At 34.6% G+C, this 15,148-nt stretch overlaps 1 protein-coding gene across 1 annotated transcript in view; it reads left to right on the top strand.

Annotated features, from left to right (window-relative positions):
• MANBA (mannosidase beta) overlaps positions 1-15,148 on the top strand; it is a 77,622-nt gene that overhangs the window by 35,276 nt on the left and 27,198 nt on the right. The window contains exons 8-11 of the mRNA XM_033106535.1: positions 7,404-7,555; positions 9,100-9,217; positions 10,512-10,598; positions 13,401-13,568. Of these exons, the coding sequence (XP_032962426.1) occupies positions 7,404-7,555; positions 9,100-9,217; positions 10,512-10,598; positions 13,401-13,568 (525 nt within the window). The remainder of the gene's footprint in view (positions 1-7,403; positions 7,556-9,099; positions 9,218-10,511; positions 10,599-13,400; positions 13,569-15,148) is intronic.

Below are 15,148 nucleotides of genomic sequence, written 5' to 3'. Positions count from 1 at the left end.
CATGTGAATCAGCTCAGATTTTGTCCTGTTTGTACAGTTTTTCTCTTCTGAATTATCTTTATTTTTTTTCCTGGTGTAGAATTTTAGATGAAGTCAATCAGATACAACCATATGCGCAAATAGCTGGAATCCACCTTGAATAATGTACAGTGAAATAACAAGCTTTAAAATTCTTTGAAGATAAGTGCACAGAAATTTTGGTGAAGACTACTTACTGTGCAACAACAAAGTATAAGGAAATAGACATTTATATAGAACAAAATAATCAAATTTCAAAGAAGAGTGCCAGGAAAAACAACCAAAGATGCTATTGTCACATAACCAGGAAAAATAAAAATAGCAATGTTCAGTACCCCAATCATCTTCACCAAGAACTGGATACTTGTTCTAAAGCAATGAGTCAAATGATGTCTTGTTCACTCTCATTCAGCCATTTTTTTTCTGATATTTCTGAAGAAGTACTTGAGAAGTGTAAATTTTTTGACTTCAGTGTCATTTATAAGCAATTTAAATGGATCTCAAAGAAACAAAGGCATGGATACTCCTGCATTTTTTGGAATTTAATGTGAAGTGGGATTTTTGTGAATTTCTTCCAAACTTATCTTTATGTCTAATACTTTCCAAAAATATTTGTTTATCTTTGGCTTTGTTTGAAAGAACATTTCTAAATTAAAATTAATTAAAGATGTTTTCCATTGACTATGCAAGGATTGATTGACAAATCTGGCTACATTCTTTGTAAAATATATATATGCAAAGATCAATTTTTATTACATAATAATAAAGGGATTGATCCAACAAGAGGACATAACTCTAGTAAACATCTATGCACCACAACATAGGAGCACCTAAATATGTAAAACAGATGTTGACCAACATATAAACAGAGATCAATAATAACACAATCATAGTAGGGGACTTCAACACCCCACTGACACCAATGGACAGATCCTCCAGATAGAAAATCAATACAGAAACAGTGGCCTTAAATGACACATTATACCAATTGGATTTAATAGATATTTTCAGAGCATTTCACCCCAAAGCAGGAGAATATACGTTCTTTTCAAGTGCATATGGAACATTTTCCAAAATAGACCACATGCTAGGCCACAAAACAAGTCTCAGTAAATTTAAGAAGATTAAAATCATATCAAGCATCTTCTCTGACCATAGTGCTATGAAACTAGAAATCAATTACCAGCAGAAAACTGGAAAACACAAACACATGGGGGCTGAATAACATGCTACTAAATAATGAATGGGTCAATAATGAGATCAAGGAAGAAATCAAAAGATACCTTGAGACAAACAAAAATGAAAACACAATGACGCCAAATCAATGGGAAGCAGCAAAAGCAGTCCTAAGAGGGAAATTCATAGCAATGCAGGCCTACCTAAAGAAACAAGAAACATCTCAAATCACCAGTCTGTCTTTAAACCTAAGGGAACTGGAAAAAGAACAGCAAAACAAGCCCAAAGGGAGTACAATGAAGGAAATAATAAAGATCAGAGCAGAAATAAATGAAATAGGACCACAAAAACAATACAAAAGATCAATGAAACCAAGAGCTGATTCTTTGAAAAGATAAGCAAAATTGACAAACCTTTAGCTAGACTCATCAAGAAAAAGAGAGGACCCAAATTAATAAAATCAGAAATGGAAAAGGAGAAGTGACAACAGACACAACAGAAATACAAAAAAATTGTAAGAAAATACTGTGAGCAACTATAACCAACATATTAGACAATCTGGAAGAAATTGATAAATTCCTAGAAGCACACACTCTTCCAAGGCTGAATCAAGAAGAAACAGAAAATCTGAACAGACCAATTACTGCTAACAAAATTGAATCAGTAATCAACAAGCTCCAAACAAACAAAAGTCCTGGACCAGATTGCCTCACAGGTGAATTTTACCAAACATTCAAAAAAGAATTGTCACCTATTCTCCTCAAACTATTGCAAAAAATCCAAAAGGAGGGAAGTTTCCAAAGCTCATTTTATGAGACCACTATTACCATGGTCCCAAAACCAGACAAAGACATTACAAAAAAAACACAAAAACTATAGGCTGACATCCCTAATGAACATAGATGCAGAAATCCTCAACAAAATATTAGCAAACCGAATTCAGCAATACATTAAAAAGATCATATGCCACGATCAAGTGGGACTCATTCCTGGTATGCAAGTTTGGTTCAATATCCACAAATAAATTAATGTGATACACCATATTAACAAAATGAAAAATAAAAGTGATGTGGTCATATCAATAGATGCAGAGAAAGCATTTGACAAAGTCAAACATCTATTTATGATAAAAACTCTTAGCAAAGTGAGAATAGAGTGATCATGCCTCTACATAATAAAGGCCATATGTGATAAACCCACAGCTAACATCATACTCAATGGGGAAAAGCTAAGAGCATTCCCCTTAAGATCAGGAACAAGACACGGCTGCCCACTTTCACTTTTAGTCAACATAGTTCTGGAAATTCTGTCCACAGCAATCAGACAAGAAGGAGAAATAAAAGGCATCCAAATTGGAAAGGAGGAAGTAAAGTTGTCATTATATGTAGATGACGTGATACTATATATAGAGAACCCTAAAGATTCTACCAAAAAACCACTAGAACTGATAAATTAATTTAGTACAGTAGCAGGATACAAAATTAATATTCAGAAATCAGTTGCATTTGTATATACCAATAACAAAGTATTAGAAGGAGAAATTAAGAAAACAATTCCACAAACAATTGCTTCAAAAAAAGTAAAATATTTAGGAATAAATTTAACCAAGGAAGTAAAAGATCTGTACTCAGAAAATTATAAGACATTGAAGAGAGAAATTAAAGAAGATACAAATGAATTGAAACATATACCATGGTCATGGATAGGAAGAATTAATATAGTTAAAGTGTGATACTACCTAAGGCAATACATAGATTCAGTGCAATCCCTATCAAACTACTAATGACATTTTTCCCATAACTAGAACAAATAATCCTAAAATTTATATGGAATCATAAAAGACCCCATATAGCCATGGCAATCTTTAGAAATAAGAACAAAGTGGGAGGTATCATGCTACTTGACATCAAAACATACTACAAGGCTATAGTAATCATAAAAACAGACACATAGATCAATGGAACAGAATAGAGAACCCAGAAATAAATCCATGCCTATATGGTCATTTAATCTATGACAATGGAAGCAAGAATTTACACTGGGGTAAAGACTGTCTATTAAATAAATGGTGCTGGAAAAACTGGACAGACACATGCAAAAAAAATGAAGCTGGATTACCTTATACAAGAATAAATTCAAAATGGATTAAAGACTTAAATGTAAGACCAGAAACCATAAAACTCCTAGAAGAAAATGTAGGAAGTAAATTCACAGACATTACCCTTAGTAATAGTCTTATTGATATATCCCTTCAGACACTGGAAGCAAAAGAAAAAATAAACATGTGGGATTGATTACATCAAATTAAAAAGTTTTTTTACAGCAATGAAAGCCATCAATAAAACAAAAAGGCATCCTACTGAATGTGAAGATATTTGTCATTGATACATCTGATATCATTTATAAAAAATTTATAAAAAAATTCATAAAATTCAACACTAGAAAAACAAACCCAATGAAAAAAATGGGTAGAGGACATGAAGAGACATGTCTCTAAAGAGAACAGATGGCCAACAGACATGAAAAAAATGACATTTAACAGACATTTAAAATTAGTTATCTAAAAATTAGTTATCTAAAGCATCTAAAAATTAGTTATCTCTAATAACTAATTATTAGAGAAATCCAAATAAAAACCACAATGAGATACCACCTCACTCCTGTCAGAATGGCTATCATCAATAAATCAACAAACAACAAGTGTTGGTGAGGATGTGGAGAAAAAGGAACACTTGTGCACTGTTGGTGGGATTGCAGATTGGTGCAGCCACTATGGAAAACAGTATGGAAGTACATCAAAAAAATTAAAAATGGTCCTACCTTATGAACCTGCAATTCCACTCCTGGATATCTATCCAAAGGAATCCAAAACACTAATTTGTAAAAAATATATGCACCCCTGTGTTTATTTTAGTGCTATTCACAATAGGCAAGATATGGAAACAACCGAAATGCCCATCAATAGACATAAAGAAACTGTGGTACATTTATACAATGGAGCATTACTCGGCCATAAAAAAGAATGACATCTTACCATTCTCAACAACATGGGTGGACCTAGAGAATATTATGCCAAGTGAAATAAGTCCGACTGAGAAAGACCAATACCATGTGATCTCACTTATATGTAGAATTTAAAGAATAGAATAAATGAGCAAACTAAACAGAAATAGACTCAGAGGTACAGAGAAAAACTGATGGTTGCTAGATGGGAGGGGGTTGGAGATGGGGGAGAAGGAGAAGGGATTAGAAAGTGCAAAATAGGAGTCATAATATAGTCATGGGGATATGAAATACAGTATGGGGAATATAATCAGTAATGTTGTAAAGATTATGTAGGGTGCCAGATGGGCACTGGACTTATCAGGGGATCACTTCATAGACTTTGTAGATGCCTGACCATGGCACTATATACCTGAAACTGAAGTAAAATAATATTGAATGTCAACTATGTGGAGTACAGCATAGTGAAAATAGTCAATGGTATTGTAATAGCTATATACATTGTCAGAAAGGTAGTAGATTGGGGGGGGGGTTATCACTTTGTGAGGGGTGTAAATGTCTGTTACATTGTTTTGTACACCTGAAACTAACTAGAAAATTAAATTAGATTTTAAAAAGATCAATTTTGACAAAGTTGTTGGTGTTTTTAGAAGTTAAGGCTCAAAATAGCAAATATTATTTGTTTGTATAACAAACACATATGTAGATATGTTATTTCCTTTTTTTCAAAGCAGTAATGTAATCAAATATATGAATCTAATACTTTTTTTATACTTTAATATTTATTTTATTTAAAAATGGCATGTTTTTTCATATAAAGTTAAACAAAAGAAAGCTTCATGTCTGCATCTTTTTGGGGCCATTATCCTTATTCATTTCATTTCACTATTAATATTGGTGTTTATTTTGTTGTATAGAAGAGAGAGTGTTAAAAAGTGCCCCTATCTAGTGTCAGATACAATAAATATATATCTGGCTACAAAGATACCAGGTAACAATGATGATATAAACTCTAATCTGTAAACTCTGGTTGTGCTGTCTGCAGACTTCCAGGGCACAACAGAGAGCGTCTCTCATATGTCATCCTGCACAGGCCCGGTTGAGGAGAGCTCTTTTTTAGGGTTCCAGCACTTGTTTTCCCCATACTTCTGCCTGTTAGAGCACTTTCAGAGCAGACAGAAAGGTGGTGTTTTGTTGTTTCTAAAAATGCATGATAGGTGTGAAATGATTTTAGGTGTGTTTTGGAAATCCATAAAAAGTATTTGAAAAATATTTCATGTAACTTTTGCCAGTGTTTAGAAATAAGTATTTTGTTCTTTTTTTTTTTTAAAGAAAATTACTGTTTTGAAAATCTGGTGATTTTATGAAAACTTTTTAAGTATTTGATTACAAACAGCTGAGAGTGATACTCAGTTTATGAATCAATGATTCATTACATATTAATCTGTTTGGTCTGCCCAGAGAAAGAAATTTGAGAAGTACACACTATCATCCTAACAGTCACACACCTCTTAAGCCCTTTAGTTAAGATATTCTTAACTCTTGTCTAAAAATTCATTCAGCTGTCTTGTACTTTTTAAGTTAACCCTTCTATTTTAAAAATGCAATAATAAAGCCAATTTCAAAGTTGCTAATAGAACCTTCAACTATAGAAAAGTTTGGAAATTAAGAAAGTTAAAATTCAAACTGCTTGACTTACACTTTTAGGTTCTTAGATGTTTACACCTTTATTCCAGTTTTAGATAGTAATTGACTTTGTTGGGCTATTTAAAATATTTTTGATCTAGTAAGAAGCCGATATATTCACTCTGGATGTAAATATGTGTTACTCGAGGGTCTTTTTAAAAACCTCTTTCAGAGCCTATTATTTTCTATGAAGTAAAATACTTGTTGTAGAAGAAGGCTTTTGTGTTACCTATCAAGACTGCCAGAGGACAGGGAGAATTACTGACACTAATCTCAGACCCACCAGCCTTTAACCTGTCAAAGAATGCACAAAGGGAAAAAATGGCTGGTATTTACCGCTTCTCCTTTGAGGCCCTGTCAGGTGGTTTAAGGTTTACTTTGACCCACGTATAAAGTTGGGAGATAGGGATAGCTGTCTTTTCATAAGAAAATGTACACCAAAAAGAAAAAAAAAGCAAACATGTTGGAAGATGTGCTTTATCATTCGTTCATAATATTTTCAATAGAATTAATAGATATAAAGAAATAAGTGAGTTCTATTTTCAGATTAGAGAGTCTCAAAATTTTTTGGACTCAGAATTGCTTTACATTTGTAAAAATTATTGAGACCCCAAAGTGCTTTTATTTATGTGGGTAAATTTTAAAACTGAGAATTAAATATTTATTTATTTTAAATCTCAATAATAAACCCATGACATGTTACTATATGAGTTATTTTATGAAAAATAAATATATTTACAAAAAAGAATTTAAGAGAGAATAATCACATAGTTTTACATGTTTGTAAATCTCGCTAATGTTTTGCTTCATAGAAGACAGCTGGATTCCCATCTGCTTCTGCATTCAGTCAATTTTCAGTATGTACTTTTTGTCGTCACATATGAGGAAAGTCTGACCTCGCACAGATATGTAGTTAGAAAGGAGAGGAGCTCTTTGAGATCTCTCTCAAACATTGAGTTTAATGTGATAATTAGGATTAAATTGCCTATTAAACAAAGTGATTTTACAGTAATGTGCTATTAAGATTGGAAAGTTGTTAAATTATGGAATACCTTGTGCTATATTTCTTTGATTGTATGGTGCACATTTTGGCATATTTTAACAATACTGAAACGAGAATGTGTTTTTCAATCAAAGATGTGTCAGTTAAACTGGCAGCAATTACCCCCTTTTTTGTGAAATCGTATCAATTATAGTTTTAATTTTGAAATATTATCTTCAAATGTATTTCTTTGATTGTAATTACAAATGCCTATTTCATGAGGAAGACTGCAATATATTTCAGTCCTTAATGGCTTCTATATTTTTTAAAAAGAGAAAATAAAATCTCAATAATTTATATGGGTATATATATTTTTTTTTCTGAAATGCGTACTTTCACGCTAAGTACTTCATAGTAAATAGAAAATTAACATTAAATTGTGCTTATGTAAATTGTTCAAGTTTGCTTTTCTTTTTTTTAAATCTCTTTTGCTTATATTTTAAATTTGATTTTCAGTATTTAACTCTGTTCATGATAGGTTTATTTTAGGACAGTGGAACTTATAGAAGAGCCCATAGAAGGGTCGCCTGGTCTGAGTTTCTACTTCAAAATTAATGGATTTCCCATATTTCTGAAAGGATCAAACTGGATCCCAGCAGATTCATTCCAAGATCGAGTAAACTCTGAGTTGTAAGTTATCATCTTTCTTTTCTTGTTCCTCTTTTTATTAACAGCCCTACAAAGCTTAAGAGTTGCACATTTTTACTTTAGTTCCAGTGGAAGAAACCGAGGGGTAATATAAATTCTAGGATGATGGAAACTTTAGAATGGAAAGGATTTTTAAATTATGTATTCCATTCTCATGAGCTATAGATAACTTACAGCTGAACTATTTGAGACTGCTGAAATCATCCAAATTTTAGAAGACTATTATGTATTTTCTCTGGAGGAACAAGAAAATGACTAATGCACAGTTTGGATAGTTAGTTCCTGCAAAATAAAAGATGATTATAATTTGTTATTTTTTCCCATTTTTTGAAGTATACATTACATATTTTTGTGCATGTTTTTAAAAGAATGGAAACCCATGTTTACCTCTTCATGCTAAGATATTTGCATAGTCCTTTACTTTAACCTTAATAAAAAGAACTGGAAAAAAAAATCTTTAAAATTCTAAATCTAGAAAACAATTTCAAGTGTTTTTCTGAAGCTTTGAGAATAGAACTTTAAAAGAAAGTAACATTTCCTGATTGGGTTTGTAAACTACTATCTTTGTGATAGTGAAGATAAACTTTGTGAAGTGAAAATAAACACATTTAACTTATTTACAAATGCATGTATAACTATGCCTTGTAGTATGTTATTTAGTGTTTAGAATGTAGATGTGGTTGGTAACTAAACTCTAATTTTGCCAAAACTGGTAGTAATTTCCTTGTAGTTTAAAATGTATATATTGTTTGGAATTTCATATGAAATGAGGTTGTTCTCCAGACATAGACACAGATAATTTGCTGTCTGTCTTCCTTTTAAATGCTTCACTCTTCTGCTGGCTGGTTTTGGTGGCGGCTGTTCAGCACAGCTGGGCCAATTGGTGAACCCGCCCATGGGTGCCCGTGCTGAGAATATGCCCTGGGTCCCGGCCAGCCTGTTATTGGTCTTTCTTGTTCCTTTCTGGGTGCTGGTCTGGAGATGGCGGGTACATGCTCTCAAAGTGGCTGTAAATTTCTAGACTTTCCTGAGGGTAATGTGAACAGGAATTGGAAACACAGAAAGGAAATTTCCTGAAGAAAGAAGTTCTGAACTGATGGAATTGTAAAAAGGGAGATAAGAGTGAGCTCGGTACTAATATTGAAACGCTGATTTTTGTCTTGTAGCTCGAAATGGTTATATAACATTCACGCATACTTTTCAAGGGTTATAATTATTTTTCTATAGGAATAACTTTAAGACAAAAGTTTGGTTTTAAAAATAGTATAATAACATTGCTGAAAATTTAGAAAGCAGAGAAAACATATCACCCATAATTTTTCTAGGTTTATTTTATGTGCTTACAGTTAATGTATGTATAATTTTGACTCACTTTCTTCACTTAGCATTATATCCAAACCATCATAATTTTAAAATGTGTTTTTTCTAACAGAGGTTTGAAATGTGTTTATCAGTGTGCTTTTTAAGTCTTTTTTTAACACCCCAAAATTTCAAATTAGCATTTGTTTTAAAATTGTTTCCTATAGGCTACGGCTCCTTTTGCAATCTGTGGTGGATGCTAACATGAATACTCTCCGGGTGTGGGGAGGAGGAATTTATGAGCAGGATGAATTCTATGAACTCTGTGATGACTTAGGAATAATGGTGAGTAGTTGACAGCAGTTTATTTCTTGATACATTACTATATCCTTAGTTTGACCTCCAGTGTTCTGAGTGGGTGCTATTGCTCATTCCTTCTTTTTTTCAGAGCCCATTTTTGTTGCAAAGGAATAAATGGCATCTTGCAAACCCACAGCTATAGTTGATAGCAAAGATCATAATTATTTAATTATTTTGTAATGAGAGACATTATATTAGTTACATCTAACTGTATATCTGTTTTTCCCTGTAATTTTCTTTGTAATGTGAGAGTATGCATAAAAAAGAAAATATTCAAAACTTTTAACTTTAAGGAGAGCTAACAAGACCTAGAGAGAAGAAAAATAATAAAATTAAATAAAGGGAAAGTGTGCTTCATGTTTTTATTAGCTACTCCCAACATATTTTGTGCTGGTGAGGGTTAAGTAAAGGAAATATATTTTTTTCGTTCTAGTATATTACAGTTCTGAAATATAAAGCGTTCCATAGAAGAGTAGTAGTTATAATAATATTGATAATGCTGAGGGACAGGATGATGTGACAATATTCTCTAATATTCACTGAGTGCCAGGCATGGCTCTCAGTGTTGTGCATCTGTTATTTTATGTCATCTTCGTGCCCATTCTCTGAGGTGGTGACTGTTGTCCTATGTCCCCTTTGTATGGGTAAGGAAACTGACACATGCAGCGGTTAAGTAACTCACCCACAGTCACACAGTGGGGCTGTGGTAGAATCAAGGTTCCCACTCAGGCCAACTGATTTGGGACCCGTGCTCTTAGCTGTTGCCTTATGACAGCGTCCCTGGGAATGAACTGATGTGGTTTCAGTATGAAAATGTCCATGTTGTAATTTTGGGCCACGAAAAGTTAATTCCTTTATAAACAACATATGTTTCCTTAGAGTCTGGTCCATCTTTCCGTACGAAATTCCCAGTGAAAATTAGAGTGAATTAGGAGTGAGGCGGGACTGGGAGGGGACGGGGGAGCTTCTTTTTGAATCCCACATTACCCTCAGCATGCTTACTATTTCTTTATTTGAATTCTCCGTTCTTCTCTTTCTTTTCTGCCTGCCTAACATTTTTTCTCTTCTCAGGTGTCCCTACAGTTTTGTGCAGGTCTGGAAAGTCCCGGGGACCGTGAGTGCCTCTCCCCGTGCATAGCAGTGCTCAAATGATCACACTCATCACACTAACTTGATTTTTCTTTTGCGTGGAAGATAATCCCCACAGTTCAGAGTGAAGATTTTCTTTCTGTGTAATAAAATCTACGGAAACGCTTTTACCTTTTATCTAATTTGCTAGGTATGGCAGGATTTTATGTTTGCCTGTGCCCTTTATCCAACTGATCGGGACTTCATGGATTCCGTGAGAGCGGAAGTGGCTTACCAGGTGCGTTATTGCCATTCCGAGAAGGAGGAAAACACATTTTCGTTTTTGCCTTTTGTTGAATGTCTGTTCCATCCAGCTTCACGGCTTTACCACCACGTGTACAACTTTCACATTTATCTCTGGCCCTGACTGCTCTGCTGAATTCCTGGTTCTGATATCCAGCTGCCAACTCGGTGCCTCTCCTTAGAGGTGTGCTAGGCATCCCAAATATAACATGTCCAAACCAAACTTACATGACCTTCTCCAAACTTCCTTTCCCTGCAGTTTTCAATAAATGGCAATGCCAGCCTTTGAATTTCTCAGGTCAAAATTTTAAAGTGCTTCTTGACTCCTGTCTTTTGCATTCCACATATATACACATATTTATGTGTATAGATCTATAAATACAAGGAAGTTAGTATATCCTAGCTCTGTCCACTGAAAAGGCCTAGAAACAATGAATAACCTAGTAATACTGAGCATCCTTATATTGAGATAATCTTTTCCGTTAAGAGAAGGGGTTCTTAGAGAAATGGCTGATTCCAGGTGTGGGACAGGAAACATGCTAGATGATCCTGGAATATTTTGGCACACGAATAACAAGGAAGCTATCAAAGATGTGTCAAAAGAACTTTGATAGACACTGACCAACCAAAATGGGGCAATTTGAAGTTCAATAAGGATAAGAATATCAATGGATTGAAATCTATCAAGTGTGTTCAATGCATGAGTTCATAATTGTAGTGTTTGTGGATACATATATTTGGATGAAAAAAACAAAATAAATGCAAGGACGTGGTTACTATAATACTCAAGGTTGCAGTTACTTTGGAAGGAGGAAGGGACTGTGCTCGAGAAGGGTCGCATGAAAGCTTCTGAGGTGGTTGATAAAGTTTTCTTTCTTGGTCTGGGTGGTAGTTACAGGGTGATTGCTTTATAATAATTTACTGTGCCATAATCTGTTTTTCTCATCTGTGTTTTATTTTAAAAAAAAAAAGGTTTAAAAAGTACAAATTAAATCATCCCTTGCTCAAAGCCCTCCAGATGGAGATCCTCACAGGCCCTGTCCTGTCTCTGCCTACCCCTGCACCTCATCAAGCTGTGTGCCCTGGTATGCCATCCCCGTCACCCTCCCTCGTGGACCACCTCACTCTTTCTGTTTTGGCCCCTCTTACCTTGACCATAACTTTCTCTGGGAAAAACCTGTCTAAATCTGCAAGTCTAGATGAGGTTGTTTGCCGTTGTAACACACATCATACTTTGAACTTCTTTTTCAAGTTTTGTTGTCCCTGCAAGACTACAATCTCCCCGAGGCTTGGGTTTGGTCCCCTCCATATCCCCACTCCCTGGCTGAATTATTCATCAGGTAGATAGATGGATGGATGAATGAATAACTTTTAAAGGAATAATTATAATTATGTAGGTTGCAAACATTTCAGTTTTATTTTTAATTTTCTTTCATACAAATAATTAAAATGTGATACCTATGTGCCTTCAATTCTTCTATATATTATTAAAGTGGAGAACTTTTTATGCAGAATTTGTTAACATTTTAAAGTAAAGCTTACCATAAAATTCTAGGTCAGTTTGGAGGGTGCCACAGAGTCACTGAAGCTTTTTGCTTCTTCAGTGTTGTATTTGTGTTTCTATCAGCACCGTAAACTTCGCCGTCACCATTGGTAGCAGCCCTCACTTACCTTGGCATATGTAGAGGCAAATAAAGGAAATACTGTTTATAAGGATGGTTTGGAAAAACACAAGTTGTTCATTTTAAAAAATGAGATGTATCTCTTTAATCCATCCTTAATGCATCTCTGTGTCATGTAGGAATTACCCTCTTGAATGAGACCACAGTGAGAACATCAGCTAGGATCCATCACTGTAACATCCATGACAGTGAAAGATTAGTTGTAAACACCAGTGAGGTTATATTGCTAAAACATGTTCCCAAAGAATTTCTCTTGACCAGTTGATTCACCCTGTTGTCCTCAAAAAGATTTAATTGCCCTCTCTCCTGGGGTACGTCTCCCAGTGTGTCAGAAGAACTGGATCCTTCACCTTTATATAGCGCCTGGCCCACAGTGAGCCCACTTCCTGCAGACCTCAATTCTTAAGGCCAGCAGGGTTTTCAATAGATTCTCTAATTTCTTCTTCTATGTTTAGATATATTCAGTTACTTATTTAGCCTTAGTTGATTTCTCAGGATGTGGCTTTCATAGTTATTTCAGGAGACATCACCTTGATGCCCTAATCTTTTTTCCTTTAGACTATTCCCTACATTGTCTTTAATTCCTTGAGTATCTGGTGCTCACGTGCTTTGTAAAACCCTCTCCAGTTATCCATATGGTTTTTGACCTTGATGGAGACTGCATGGGAAACTTGACACCTTTTTCAGCTGCAGTGTTTGTTCTGCGTCATTTGTGTCATGACACAAAACTCCAACTTGCTCTTTGAAACTAACCCCTGTTATGTAATGCAATGTCGCCTGCCTTCTGTATTTCTTAAAACCTTGTTCTGGCGAGTCAGATAATGATAAGGTTGATTTATTTTTCTTGTTTAATGAAAAGGATTATAGTTTCTTCAGTTTTGATATAGCAGAGAAGAGGAGCCCTATCTTATTGGCGTTTATACAATCTAGATAAAGAGAATCTCAGAGATTTCTTGCAATGGATTCCCACAAGTAAAGCCATTTTCTAATGGGTTTTCTGGCACATAAGAATTTATGTGCAGAAGTTCAATGGCTATAATTTTATGAATAACTATAGCTCTGAGGTTTTTTATGTTGAGCATTTGAAAATTATTTTGTGTTTTCTTAAATTTTAGGTCAGGAGACTGAAATCTCATCCCTCCATCATTACATGGAGTGGAAATAATGAAAATGAAGCAGCTCTGATGATGAATTGGTATCACATAGACTTCAGTCACATGGGTACCTACATCAAAGATTATGTGAAATTGTATGTGAAGAACATCCGTAAGGTCGTCTTGGCCGTAAGTAATGGTTTTTAATGCAGTAGAATTTAAGAACCTCTTGTAGAGATGGATCAGTTTGAATATTGATATAGTATATTTTTATGGCCCCTTTTTAGGACAACCTTTAACAATATCGTTTTAATGCAGAGCAGTCCATTGAAATGGTGCAGCATGTGAAAGGATTCAAGAGTTGGGAATTTCTTTAAAAATTAACGTATCTGTGGAACTCACCCCGCATACATCAATATTGCGCTTATAATTGCAGCTTGTCACAGATACTTTGGAGCCCATCCATGGATCCCCAAAGGTTGAGAATATTTACGTTAGATGATTCATATGCCACTTCTTTTCCTTTTCTTCTTCTTTTTTTTAACATATTAAGATAGTGAATTATTTGAATTAATTTGCTAATGACAACCTGGTCCTTGTATAAGCTTTATATAGTTAACAATACTTTCCTTTTTTTACTCAATACTAGATTTGATTTGTTAATATTTTAGTTAGAATTAAAAAATTCATATTCATAAGGGAAATTGGTCTATAGTAAGAATTATAAACTCAAATACTTAGAAGAGCCAAATTTGTTTTAAAAAATTGAGTAAAGTAGAGTAGATGAGGCTCACAAAGAGAGAAGACGGGACTGTGGTAATAGGAGATTGGATGTTGGAGCTCATAACATATTTAGAATTTAAAAAATACCCTCTAAATGTATGTATTGGCAAGACAGATTTGGCCTAGAGAACCCAGCTTGTATCATTTGGTATGTGTGTATGTGTTTGAGCTCACCTCAGAGAATGAATTTGGAGGCTTTTAAAAAAAATGTCTATGAACAATTTAAATAAAATAGAGAGTATTGATCTTATTGAGACAAATTTACCCATAAAACACTCTGGGCCCAGTGCCTTTTTGATGGACATACATTCCCCCACCCCCACCCCATGTATTTAATTTCTCCTATATTTATTGTCAAATTTGGGTTTACAACTTCTTGGAACTATGGATATTTATGTTTTTTAGGAACATAGCATTTCATCTAGAATTTAAGTTTCAGTGTAAGTAGACATGTTTTCATTTAGAGTATGTTAGCTGGGAGCAGCTGTGCAGGTTGAGACGCCAGGATTGTCGGTGCAAGGAATGTTTGGGTGTGGAAGTCACTTCCTTTCCTGTGTGTGCATGTGCGTGTGTGCATTGTGTGTGTGCATGTGCATGTGTGTGCGTGTGTGTGTGTGTGTGTGTGTGTGTGTTTTCATTTGCTTGTGTGTCCATTGTGGATGTCTGTAGCTACCCGTGGAAGCAAATACACCAACCAGAAGATTCCCATAGACAGGGAGGAGAAAAAACACAGATGACTCAACTGTGCTGTAGGTATTTTTCTTTTCTTTTTTCTTTTCATAAGAGAGCACTAGAGACTCTTTTTTTCTTTTACTCCCTTCACCCATTCCATCTACCTCCCACCCCTCACCTCTGGTGACCACCAAACTGTTTTCTGTATCTATGTGCTTGTTTTTTTGTTTTGTTTTATTTTGTTTTAAGATTACACATGTAAGTGAAAGCATATGGTATTTGCCTTTTTCTTTCTGACTTATTTCACTTAGCAT

The sequence above is a fragment of the Rhinolophus ferrumequinum genome, chromosome 5, assembly GCF_004115265.2.
Source record: "Rhinolophus ferrumequinum isolate MPI-CBG mRhiFer1 chromosome 5, mRhiFer1_v1.p, whole genome shotgun sequence".
NCBI lineage: Eukaryota > Metazoa > Chordata > Mammalia > Chiroptera > Rhinolophidae > Rhinolophus > Rhinolophus ferrumequinum.
The sequence above is the reverse complement of the archived record's forward strand: the minus strand, read 5'-3'. Positions and strand labels throughout refer to the sequence as shown.